The sequence below is a fragment of the Carcharodon carcharias genome (assembly GCF_017639515.1).
Source record: "Carcharodon carcharias isolate sCarCar2 chromosome 36 unlocalized genomic scaffold, sCarCar2.pri SUPER_36_unloc_1, whole genome shotgun sequence".
Lineage (NCBI taxonomy): Eukaryota > Metazoa > Chordata > Chondrichthyes > Lamniformes > Lamnidae > Carcharodon > Carcharodon carcharias.
The window spans coordinates 2,977,468-2,990,304 of record NW_024470726.1 but is presented as its reverse complement, the minus strand read 5'-3'; the positions used below and the strand labels follow the sequence as shown (position 1 = coordinate 2,990,304).

The following is a 12,837-nucleotide window of genomic DNA, read 5'->3' as shown; positions in this document are numbered from 1 at the left end:
AGAGAAAGAGCATATCACTGTGTAACACTCATGCTGTTGCTCACCATCATAGAGGTAGTAGTATGTTATTATATACACCCATGGCATTACTCATCATTATAGAGGTGATAGTATGCCACTGTGTTACGCTCGTGGCATTGCCCACCATCATAGAGGCAGGAGTACATCACTATATTACACCCGTGGCATTGCTCACCATCATAAATGTAGTAGTATGTCACTGTGTTACACCTGTGGCATTGCTCACAATCATAGAGGCAGGAGTACATCACTGTATTACACCTGTGGCATTGCTCACCATCATAGAGGCAGGTATATGCCAATGTGTTACACCCGTGGCATTGCTCACCATCATAGAGGCAGGGGTGTTTCACTGTGTGATATCCGTGGCGTTGCTCATCATCATAAAAGCAGGTGTGTTACACCGTGTTACACCCGTGGCATTGCTCGTTCTCAGTGAAGCAGGGGTATTGCACTATATTACACCCTGTGGCATTGCCCATCATCATGGGGTAGGAGTGTCACCCAGGCATCTAGAGATTGAGGGGCGGGTCAACCCCGGGGGAGTTTCACATCCCACCTACGGCTTCTGAAAGAAGAGCAGCCACAGTCAAGCAGTCCCTCCCCTCCACGCCCCTTCCTGCTCGAACGCACGTGCCTCCTCGTTATGTTGCCACTGCGGCTCTCACCTCGCTGTGACGTAGAGCGTTTGGTTAATCCTCAGCATGCGTTGGAAGTCGAGGCGCGGTGGGGCTGAGCCGTTGTCAGGCGTCAACCCACAGAACACAGGGTAGCCCTGGGAATCTGAGGGGGGAAAGGGGGGGGGGTGCAGAGAAAAACAGGAGTCAGACACACGGGCGCAGAGCAGGCAGAGAAAGACAGGACGGAGAAAGGTGGATAAGAAAGATCCCACTGCCGCTATTGGGAAATAAGAGTGGGAGGGTGAGGTTTTGTTGGGGTCTTCTCCCCCCGGTGCCCTGGGGCCGATATTTACCCCTCGACCAATGTGGCGAGAGAGAAAAAAAACAAATGAACCTGGCCGCTATCACCTTGCCGCTTGTGGGATCTTGCTGCGCGCCAATTGGCTTCGAAGGAAAGGAAAGTGCTTCGTTCGCTGGAAAACGCTTTCGGAAGCCCTGAGAGGCGGCGAGAGAGGAGCGACCCGGACTCAGAAGCGTTAAGGACTCAGAAGGCCGCTCAGCCCATCGGGTGGTGTGCTACGTGAGGCTTTCTTTTCTTTCCAATGACACCCCCCGACTCCGCCCTCCCACCCCACACACACACACACACACACACACACACCATCCAGGCGTCCAAGACCGGTGAGGAAGCGAGGCTCCAAGCAGCTCCCTGGGGGTGGAGGTTAAGGGGGGGGTGCAAGTACATCGAGAGCTTTCATCCAAATTCAGATTGAGAGCCGAGGCGAGTCAGGTCTGTGTGTGGGGTCTGGAGGGGCCGGGGTGGGGGGATCTGGGGGAGGAATGATGGGGGGGGGGGAAGGGGTTCGATACCCGGGTAGAGGAATGGGGGGCAAAAAAATTCAGTGATGGCTCATTCTGTTCTCTGGCTATTCCAGGGTAATGGGACCAGAATTGGGTTGAGGTGGGTGGGCGGTTGGGGGGGGTTGTGGGTGGGGTGCAAGTGTAGCCCTTGGTGGCAAAGCGCTTTTCAGGAGGGTTGGAATGTCAGAAACAGAAGCAGGAGGAGGCCATTCGGCCCCTCAAGCCTGCTCCTCCATTCAATGAGACCATGGCCGACCTGGGGCTTCAACCCCGCTTTCCTGCTCGACTAAAAATCCCTCGGCCTCAGTCTTGAGTCCCGCTCAATGGCTGGGCCCTCGTAGCTCTCTGGGGGGTAAAGAATCCCAAAGGTTCAGCACCCCCCACCCCACCTACCCTTTGAGTGAAGAAATTCCTCCTCATCTCGGTCCAAAATGGTCGACCCCTTATCCCGAGTCTGGGCCTTCCTCGCAGGCTGATGCGTCAACTTACACAGCATTCAGTCCTCCTCCACATCCCACACACCCCCTACCAGTGACAAGTAATTGAACCAAGAGGTTATAACCATCAGGAAAGATCGAACAGGCCGGGGGCTCTTCTCTCTAGAAAAGAGGCTGAGGGGGTGACCTGATCAAGGTCTTTAAAATTCTGGAAGGGTTTCAATAGGGTCGACGTAGAGAAGATGTTTCCACTTGTGGGGGGTACAGACCAGAACCAGGGGGGGTTATCAATATGAGACAGTCACTAATAAATCCAACGGGGAATTCAGGAGAAACGTCTTTACCCAGAGAGTGGGGAGAATGTGGGACTCGTTCCCACGGGGAGAGGGGAGAATGTGGGACTCGCTCCTACAGGGAGTGGGGAGAATGTGGGACTCGCTCCCACGGGGAGTGGGGAGAATGTGGGACTCGCTCCCACGGGGAGTGGGGAGAATGTGGGACTCGCTCCCACGGGGAGTGGGGAGAATGTGGGACTCGCTCCCACGGGGAGTGGGGAGAATGTGGGACTCGCTCCCACGGGGAGTGGGGAGAATGTGGGACTCGCTCCCACGGGGAGTGGGCAGAATGTGGGACTCGCTCCCGCGGGGAGTGGGGAGAATGTGGGACTCGCTCCCACGGGGAGTGGGGAGAATGTGGGACTCGCTCCCGCGGGGAGTGGGGAGAATGTGGGACTCGCTCCCACGGGGAGTGGGCAGAATGTGGGACTCGCTCCCGCGGGGAGTGGGGAGAATGTGGGACTCGCTCCCGCGGGGAGTGGGGAGAATGTGGGACTCGCTCCCGCGGGGAGTGGGGAGAGTGTGGGACTCGCTCCCACGGGGAGTGGGGAGAATGTGGGACTCGCTCCCATAGAGAGTGGGGAGAATGTGGGACTCCCTCCCGCGGGGAGAATGTGGGACTCGCTCCCGCGGGGAGTGGGGAGAATGTGGGACTCGCTCCCACGGGGAGTGGGGAGAATGTGGGACTCGCTCTCACAGGGAGTGGGGAGAATGTGGGACTCGCTCCCACGGGGAGTGGGGAGAATGTGGGACTCGCTCCCATAGAGAGTGGGGAGAATGTGGGACTCCCTCCCGCGGGGAGAATGTGGGACTCGCTCCCGCGGGGAGTGGGGAGAATGTGGGACTCGCTCCCACGGGGAGTGGGGAGAATGTGGGACTCGCTCCCACGGGGAGTGGTCGAGGTGAATCACAGAGATGGATTGAAGGTGGGGGGGAAGCTGGATAAACACACGAGGGAGAGAGGAATAGAAGGATATGGTGATGGGGGGTGGTGGGAGGAGGCTCGTGTGGGGCAGAAACACCAGCACGGAGCAGAGGGGCCGAATGGCCTGTTCCTGTACGGTTCAAGAAGCTCTGTAACCCGAGCCACCTTGCGAAACAAAAAACAGTCAACCATCCTTGCTCACTGCAATAAAATTGTTTTTAATTTGCACATTCAGCCGGGTGACTGAGTGGCCCCTCGAGTTAATATTACAGATGGATTATGTTCCATTACGCGGAGGCACAGCTGAGGATAAATTAATAATGGTGAATTAGCCATGCATTTAGGAGCAGGTTGGTGCCTGGATTTAGGCTTCGGGCCTACACAGCTGGACACACAGTGGCCGCCCGCGACCAGAGCACTCAGCCCCCAAGTGGGAGCAATTTTTGGGCAGTTTCGGCCCACACCCGAGAATGACCCCGTCAGGTAACAGAGCATCTCTCCAACCGGCCAGGGGGAGACGGGGAACAGAGGAAGCCCGCCGGGCAGCCAATGGCGAGACAGCGTTGTGGCGGGAGGTGGGGGGGGGGGGAGGGGGGTGCGGCTGGAGGTCGGAGTTCTGCGTCCGACAAGGGTGGCAAACGCGACCCGGAATGCCTTGACCCCTGTCCCCCCACGCCAGGAACCTATTCCGCTTTTAAGGAGCGATGGGATGTCAGAAGTAGGTGCGGGAGGCGGCCATTCGGCCCCTCGAGCTGGCTCCCGCCATTCAGTAAGATCACGGCTGATCTTGGCCTTCAGCTCCACTTTCCCGCCCTACGCCTCGGTGACCAAAAATCGCTTGACCTCGGCCTTGAATCCACTCAGGGATGGAGAATTCGCAGCTCTCTGCGGGGTAGAGAATTCCAAAAAGATTCACCACCCTCTGAGTGAAGAAATTTCTCCTCATCTCAGTCCAAAATGGCTGACTCCCTGTCCTGACCCCCCCACCAACCCGCCTGGCATTCCAGGTGGTTTTGTGTGTTGGGCGAGGGTAGGGGGTCTTGGGTAAAGGGCCCTCAGCATCAACCCTGTCAAGCGCTCGCTGAATGTTATAGATTTCGACTAGGCCACCCTTCGTTCTGCAGAGTCTGTCAGCCCAGTCCCCTCAAGCTCCCCTCAAAGGACAAGCCTCCCAGGAAACAATCTGTTGGGCCTGTGTTGCACTCTCTCTAAGGCAGGTGTATCCTTCCTTAAGTTTCATCCCGAAAGACGGTACCTCCGACAGTGCGGCGCTCCCTCAGCACTGACCCTCCGACAGTGCGGCGCTCCCTCAGTACTGACCCTCCCTCAATACTGACCCTCCGACAGTGTGGTGCTCCCTCAGTACTGACCCTCCGACAGTGCGGCGCTCCCTCAGTACTGACCCTCCGACAGTGCGGCGCTCCCTCAGTACTGACCCTCCGACTGTGCAGCGCTCCCTCAGTACTGACCCTCCGACAGTGCGGCACTCCCTCAGTACTGACCCTCCGACAGTGCGGCGCTCCCTCAGTACTGACCCTCCGACAGTGCAGCGCTCCCTCAGTACTGACCCTCCCTCAGTACTGACCCTCCGACTGTGCGGCGCTCCCTCAGTACTGACCCTCTGACAGTGCGGCGTTCCCTCAGTACTGACCCTCCCACAGTGCGGCACTACCTCAGCACTGACCCTCCGACAGTGCGGCGCTCCCTCAGCACTGACCCTCCGACAGTGCGGCACTCCCTCAGTACTGACCCTCTGACAGTGCGGTGCTCCCTCAGTACTGACCCTCCGACAGTGCGGCACTCCCTCAGTACTGGCACTGGGAGGGTCAGCCTGGATTGTGGGCTCGAGGCTCTGGAACAGGGACTTCAGGAGGGTGGATTGACATAGAGGAATGAAGATACTTTGCTACAATCTGGTGAGACCACATCTGGAACACTGTGCGCAGTTTTGGTCTCCACATTTAAGGAAGGATATCCTTACATTGGAGACGAATGTTTACTCGATTGGCCCCGTGGGATGAGGGGATTGTCCTACGATGAGAGTAAACTGAGTTTATATTCTCTGGAGTTTAGGAGAATGAGAGGGGATCTCATTGAAACCTACACGATTCTGAGGGGGTTTGACAGGGTGGACACTGAGAGATTGTTCCCGCTGGTCGGTGAATCTAAAACACGGGGGCCCAGTCTAAGGATAAGGGGCCGATCGTTCAGGACTGAGATGAGGAGAAATCTCTTCACTCAAAGGGGTTGTGAATCTTTGGAATTCTCTACCCCAGAGGGTTGTGGATGCTCCATCGTTGAGTATATTTAAGGTCGGGATAGGTGGATATTTGGTCTCTCAGGGAATGAAGAGATATGGGGGAGCGGGCGGGAAAATGGAGTTGAAGGCCAAGATCAGCCATGATGGTATAGAATGGGGGAGCAGGCTCGATGGGCTGAATGGTCCACTCCAGCTCCCGTTTCTCAAACGGAGGAACAGCTGCCGAATTGGAGGGCTTCCGATCTCCGAAGCCTCTTACCAATAACCCCTCCACTTCTACCCTCCCGCCTGGCACTCCCCACCCTCCCGGTGCCTCTCCGAATCCCGACCCCTCCCTCCCCCCACCTGTGGGGACCAAGAGATACACTTACCCTGCGAGGTGACGGTGTTCAGGGGTGCGATGTCCGTGGGGAAGACGGTGGCCAGTGTCCGAGGGCCCAGCGCTAGGAGGAGGGTCAGGGCGAGGAGTGCGGAGCCTGGGACCTGGTGAGCAGGCATCCCGGCCAGGGCGAGAGCGGGCATCTCTGAAGGTCACTGGGTGGCCATTACCTGGGGAAGGCAAGGAAAGAGGGTCAGCAACACAGTTCAGTGTCTGGAAGGTCCCCCAGCTCAGTCCCTCCCTCCTAGCCCTCAAATGTCTGCAAAGATGAAGCATAAATCCTAGAATCAAGGAGTGACGAGGCCATTCTGCCCATTGTGCCTGTGCTGGCTCTTTGAAAGAGCTATCCAATTTGTCCCCTCCCCCTCCCTGCTCTTTCCCCCATCCCCCTGCAAATTTTTCCCCTTCAATTATTTATCCGATTCCCCCCCTTTTGAAAGTTCCTATTGAATCTGCTTCCACCGCCCTTTCAGGCAGCGCCTTCCAGATCACAACCGCTCGCTGTGTAAATAAAAACAAACTCTCCTCATCTCCCCCTCTGGTTCTTTCCCCGATTCTCTTCAATCTGTGTCCCTCTGGTTATCGACCCTCCTGCTCAGTGGAAACCGTTTCTCCTTATTTACACTGTCCAAACCCCCTTCCTGATTCCGAACGCCTCGATTCAATCTCCCCCTTAACCTTCTCCGCTCTGAGGAGAACAATCCCAGCTTCTCCCAGTCTCTCCCACATGGACTGAAGCCCCTCATCCTAGGTCTCATTCTGGGTAAATCTCCCTCCGCAGCCTCTCCATGGGCCTCGATGTCTTTCCTAAAGTGCGGGGCCCGGAATGGGATATTCCACGTTAAATTCCAGCACCTCAAAATCGCCACCTGAAAGTTCCCCACCAGGCCCCATCCCATCCTGACTTGGAACAGCGGCAACAGTGTGTGTGTACCATCTACAAGATGCACTGCAGCAACTCACCAAGGCCCCTTCGACAGCACCTTCCAAACCCACGACCTCTACCATCTAGAAGGACAAGGGCAGCAGACACATGGGGAACACCCACCACCTGCAAGTTCCCCTCCGAGCCACTCACCACCCCGACTTGGAAACATATCGGCCGTTCCTTCACTGTCGCTGGGTCAAAATCCTGGAACTCCCTCCCTATTAGCACGGTGGGTGTACCTACACCACAGGGACTGCAGCGGCTCAAGAAGGCAGCTCACCCACCACCTTCTCAAGGGGGCAATTAGGGATGGGCGATAAACGCTGGACTAGAAAGAGTTAATGACTCAGCTCACCTCTCTCTCTCTCTCTCCTGAAATGTTACCTGACCTGCTGAATTAGCAGCGTTCTCTGTCTCGATGTGAGGCTGCCACCATAAAACCCTATTTTGCCTTGATCCTGGAAGCTGTTGCCTGGGAAACAGGGAGCGGTGCTGGAGAGCGGAGCCGCCCTTTTTAATTGCTGTCTGCACCTGCCCAGGCCCAGGCTCCAGGCTCCAGGCTCCAGGAGACAAAAGGCCAGGCCGACCTCACACAGCTCACAGCTCAGAGTGAGAGCAGCTGCATGTGCGGGTCACACACCCACAAACCTGCCCAACAGGGGGGGGGGTTATGACCAGAGCGCTGAGCTCCGGGGGTAACTGAGGGGGGGGCAACGCGGTACTCGTTGGGGCAGCTCCCTCAAAGAGAGCTGGCACAGGGATTGTGGGCCGAGTGGCCACTTTCTCTCGTGTTCTATGAGAGTCCCGCCAAGGGTAGGGGCCGATATGTCATTGGGGTTTCCCTCTTGTTTTGGGATCCCTGCTACCCCACCCCGCTACCCCACCCCCACACGCGCCCCCACCCCGCTACCCCACCCCCACACGCGCCCCCACCCCGCTACCCCACACACACCCCGCTACCCCACCCCGCTACCCCACCCCCACACGCGCCCCCACCCCGCTACCCCACCCCCACACGCGCCCCCACCCCGCTACCCCACCCCCACACGCGCCCCCACCCCGCTACCCCACACACACCCCGCTACCCCACCCCGCTACCCCACCCCCACACGCGCCCCCACCCCGCTACCCCACCCCCACACGCGCCCCCACCCCGCTACCCCACACACACCCCCATCCCCACCCCCACTACTCCACCCCTGCCCCTGCCCCTGCACCCAGACCCCAGCCCCCATCAAATTCCTGGGAGTGTTTGACGGGGACAGTGTAGAGGGAGCTTTACTCTGTATCTAACCCCGTGCTGTACCTGTCCTGGGAGTGTTTGATGGGGACGGTGTAGAGGGAGTTTACTCTGTATCTAACCCTGTGCTGTACCTGTCCTGGGAGTGTTTGATGGGGACGGTGTAGAGGGAGTTTACTCTGTATCTAACCCCGTGCTGTACCTGTCCTGGGAGTGTTTGACGGGGACAGTGTAGAGGGAGTTTACTCTGTATCTAACCCCGTGCTGTACCTGTGCTGGGAGTGTTTGATGGGGACGGTGTAGAGGGAGTTTACTCTGTATCTAACCCCGTGCTGTACCTGTCCTGGGAGTGTTTGACGGGGACAGTGTAGAGGGAGTTTACTCTGTATCTAACCCCGTGCTGTACCTGTCCTGGGAGTGTTTGACGGGGACAGTGTAGAGGGAGTTTACTCTGTATCTAACCCCGTGCCGTTGTTGTGAGATATCCTGTAGGCCCTGGTTGGTTGCCAGGGTTGAGCAGTGTCACCTGTTATTTTGCTCCTGAGCTAAAATTAGGATGGATGGAATCTGGTTGAATTCCCGATTCTCGGAATTATCCCAGCTGGCCGGATTGTTTGGATGGGGCTCAGCTGAGGAACAGGCCCTCTGCTGTTTGTAGGGGGGGAGCTGCGATTGGCAGCTGTCCTGGGTGCCTCGATCGGGCGTCCCCCCACCTTAGTTAAACGCCCTCCTCCTGCTATGGCCAACTGGTGACTGGAGGGTGAGAGCAGCACCAACGACGTCCGCCCCCCCACATGCCCCCTGACCCCTGCAACCTTTGACCTCGACGATGGCCTGCATTTGCTGCTGTCCCGGCCCCCCGATTGGAGCCTGCCTCCCCACCCCGGCAACAGCGTCCCGCCTTTGCACACTGAAGACTAGGCCGCAGGGGTCCTCCAAGGGAGGGGGGTGGGGGGGGGGAGGGGGCAAACCCGGCAGGGGCAGGAGGAGGCCATTCTGCCCCTCCTGGCCTACTCCCGGCCTTGTTCCCGGCCTTGTTCCCGCCACTCATTGGCTGCTCTTGCAGCTGCCCCCCCCCGCCATCTCTCAAAACAGCGAAAATGAAGCTGTTACTTTCCCCGCGATGGGGCAGAGGGAGAGTTCCACACGTTGAGCCGAGGGTCGCTTCCTAATTTCAATCCTGATCCTGATTTTTCGGGTAGGCCTCACCCCCAACCACCTGGTCCCCCTAAATCAGCGGGGAAAGTGTTTCTCTCTCTGTCGGCCTCTATCGCAAGGGGCTGGAGTGCAAGGGCAAAGAAGCCTTGCTCCAGCTGTGCAGGGTTTTGGTGAGACCACATGTGGAACACTGTGCGCAGTTTTGGTCTCCACATTTAAGAAAGGATATACTTGCATTGGAGGCGGAACAGCGAAGGTTCACTAGATTGGTCCCTGGGATGAGGAGGTTGTCCTACAATGAAAGGCTGAGTAACTTGGGTTTATATTCTCTGGAGTTTAGGAGAATGAGAGGCGATTTCATTGAAACCTACAAGATTCTGAGGGGATTTGAAACCTACAAGATTCTGAGGGGGTTTGACAGGGTGGACGCTGAGAGATTGTTTCCCACTGGACGGAGAATCTAAAACACGGGGTGGGAGGCCCAGTCTCAGGATAAGGGGCCGATCGTTCAGGACTGAGATGAGGAGAAATCTCTTCACTCAAAGGGGTTGTGAATCTTTGGAATTCTCTACCCCAGAGGGTTGTGGATGCTCCATCGTTGAGTATATTTAAGGCCGGGATAGGTGGATATTTGGTCTCTCAGGGAATGAAGGGATATGGAGGAGCGGGCGGGAAAGCGGAGTTGAAGGCCGAGGTCAGCCATGATGGTATAGAATGGGGGAGCAGGCTCGATGGGCCGAATGGTCCACTCCTGCTCTCCCGTTTCTTGTGTCCTTATATTCCCACCTCCTCCCCGCCCCAATCCCCCGTGACTTCCTTTCAAACTCACGAAAGAGAGGGAAAGAGCCGGACCGACCAAACCACCTCCGAACCTTCGATCGTAGGCCCAAATACCGCAGGCGCCGGAAAGCTGAGATAAAAGCGGGAAGCAATGGGAAAGCTCAGCAGGGGCCTGGCAGCGTTGGTGGAGGGAGGGAGGTAGACGGAGTCACCGCCTCGAGTTCGGAGTGCCGAAGGAAGGTTAACCGGGATGTGAAAGGTGGGCCCTGCTCCTCTCGCTCTCTCTCTCTCTCTCTGCGCAGCCGGAGCTGGTGAGTTTTCCCAGCGTTTCCTGTTTTACTTCCGGTTCATTCAGGGGGTGTGGTCGTCGCTGGCTAGGCCAAGGGTCTATTGCCCGCCCCGCTCTCGTGGCCCTTGAGAAGGTGGTGGTGGGCCCCAACCCTCTGCCCCGTTATCGATGGCCTGGGAGGGGTTGGTGCACGTGGAGCAACTCAGGCGCTGGGACCCTCGGCCAAGGCCTGGGTTCCGCCAAGTTGCCGGAGTTTCTCTCTCTCCCCCCACCCCGTCCACCCGCGCCCCCTGTCACATCCTGAGGCCCGCAGTGCCCTGACGCTCCCCTCTCCGGCTGGGGTACAGACTCGCCCGAGCACAGCTGTCCAAAGGGCCGGGGAGTCCCCGCCCGGCTGGCTCCACACCTTCCGATAACCGCGCGCTGCCCGGGCTTCGGGGTTGGGGGTGGTGGCCTGCGCTGATTCTCAGATGTTGCCCCTCACCAACGGGTGCTGAGGTCACCCTGCAACATCCCAGCCACTGCTTTAGTTGCAATTAGGCAAATCCCTGCGGAGTAGGCCGGGCGGTGGGTGGGGGGGCGGGGGTAGGTCGGGAATAGGCCAGGAATAAGATGTGAGTAGGCCAGGCGTAGATCGGGAGTAGGTCGGGAGTAGCCGGGAATAGGTCGGGAGTAAATCGGGAGTCATCTGGGAGTAGCCAGGGGTAGGTCGGGGATAGGTCAGAAGTAGGTCGGGAGTAGGCCAGGCGTAGATCGGGAGTAGTCTGGGGGTAGGTCGGGTCTAGGTCGGGGGTAGGTCGGGGGTAGGTCGGGGGTAGGCTGGGGGTAGGTCGGGTCTAGGTCGGGGTAGGTCGGGGGTAGGTCGGGGGTAGGCTGGGGGTAGGTCGGGGGTAGGTCGGGTCTAGGTCGGGGGTAGGTCGGGGGTAGGTCGGGTCTAGGTCGGGGGTAGGTCGGGTCTAGGTCGGGGGTAGGTCGGGTCTAGGTCGGGGGTAGGTCGGGTCTAGGTCGGGGGTAGGTCTGGGGGTAGGTCGGGGGTAGGTCGGTGGTAGGTCGGGGTAGGGCGGGGGTAGGGCGGGGTAGGGCGGGGGTAGGTCGGTGGTAGGTCGGGGTAGGGCGGGGGTAGGTCGGGGTAGGGCGGGGGTAGGTCGGGGTAGGGCGGGGGTAGGTCGGGGTAGGGCGGGGGTAGGTCGGGGGTAGGCTGGGGGTAGGTCGGGGGTAGGCTGGGGGTAGGTCGGGGGTAGGTCGGGGTAGGGCGGGGGTAGGTCGGGGGTAGGCTGGGGGTAGGTCGGGGTAGGGCGGGGGTAGGTCGGGGGTAGGTCGGGGGTATGTCGGTGGTAGGTCGGGGTAGGGCAGGGGTAGGTTGGGGGGTAGGTCGGGGGTAGGTCGGGTCTAGGTCGGGGGTAGGCTGGGGGTAGGTCGGGGGTAGGTCGGGGGTAGGTCGGGGGTAGGTCGGGTCTAGGTCGGGGGTAGGTCGGGGGTAGGCTGGGGGTAGGTCGGGGATAGGTGTGGGGGTAGGTCGGGGGTAGGCTGGGGGTAGGTCGGTGGTAGGTCGGGGGTAGGTTGGGTCTAGGTCGGGGATAGGTCTGGGGGTAGGTCGGGGGTAGGTCGGGTCTAGGTCGGGGGTAGGTTGGGGGTAGGCTGGGGGTAGGTCGGTGGTAGGTCGGGGTAGGGCGGGGGTAGGTCGGGGCTAGGCTGGGGGTAGGTCGGGGGTAGGTTGGGGTAGGGCGGGGGTAGGTCGGGGGTAGGTCGGGACTAGGCTGGAGGTAGGTCGGGGGTAGGTCGGGGCTAGGTCGGGGGTAGGCTGGAGGTAGGTCGGTGGTAGGTCGGGTCTAGGTCGGGGGTAGGTCGGGACTAGGCTGGGGGTAGGTCTGGGGGTAGGTCGGGACTAGGCTGGGGGTAGGTCGGGGGTAGGTCGGGGGTAGGTCGGGGGTAGGTCGGGTCTAGGTCGGGGGTAGGTCTGGGGGTAGGTCGGGGGTAGGTCGGGTCTAGGTTGGGGGTAGGTCTGGGGGTAGGTCGGGGGTAGGTCGGGTCTAGGTCGGGGGTAGGTCTGGGGGTAGGTCGGGGGTAGGTCGGGTCTAGGTCGGGTCTAGGTCGGGGGTAGGTCTGGGGGTAGGTCGGGGGTAGGTCGGGTCTAGGTCGGGGGTAGGTCGGGGGTAGGTCGGGTCTAGGTCGGGGGTAGGTCGGGACTAGGCTGGGGGTAGGTCGGGGGTAGGTCGGGTCTAGGTCGGGGGTAGGTCGGGGGTAGGCTGGGGGTAAGCCCGGAGTAGGTTGGGAGTAGGTAGGGAGTAAGCTGGGAGTACTCAGGGAGTAGACCGAGCTGTAGGCCTCTTTCTCTCTGTCTCTCTCTCTCTCTCTCTGTGTCTCCCACTTTTATTGCTCTGTCTCTCTCTCATACTTTCTCTCTGTGCCTCTGTCTCTGTTGCTCTCTCTCTCTCTCTCTCTCTCTATGCCTCTCTCTGTCACATTCCCACTCTCTCTTTCTCCCTCTCTGTGTCTCTCGCTTTCTCTGTCTCTGACTTTTTCAATTTGCCTTTCTCTCTGTCTCTCTCTCTCTCTCCACCTTTCTCTGTCTTTCTGTCTCTCACTCTCTCTCTCTCTTGCTCG

The 12,837-nt window shown here is 59.1% G+C and overlaps 1 protein-coding gene across 2 annotated transcripts in view; it reads right to left on the bottom strand.

The window, feature by feature from the left end:
* Positions 1 to 12,837, bottom strand: part of sema6e (sema domain, transmembrane domain (TM), and cytoplasmic domain, (semaphorin) 6E) — a 93,305-nt gene that overhangs the window by 35,626 nt on the left and 44,842 nt on the right. For both annotated transcript variants that reach the window (XM_041181612.1, XM_041181613.1), the window contains exons 2-3: positions 5,831 to 6,008; positions 690 to 804 (exon numbers count right to left, since the gene is read on the bottom strand). In XM_041181612.1, the coding sequence (XP_041037546.1) occupies positions 690 to 804; positions 5,831 to 5,981 (266 nt within the window). In that variant the 5' untranslated portion in view covers positions 5,982 to 6,008. The remainder of the gene's footprint in view (positions 1 to 689; positions 805 to 5,830; positions 6,009 to 12,837) is intronic.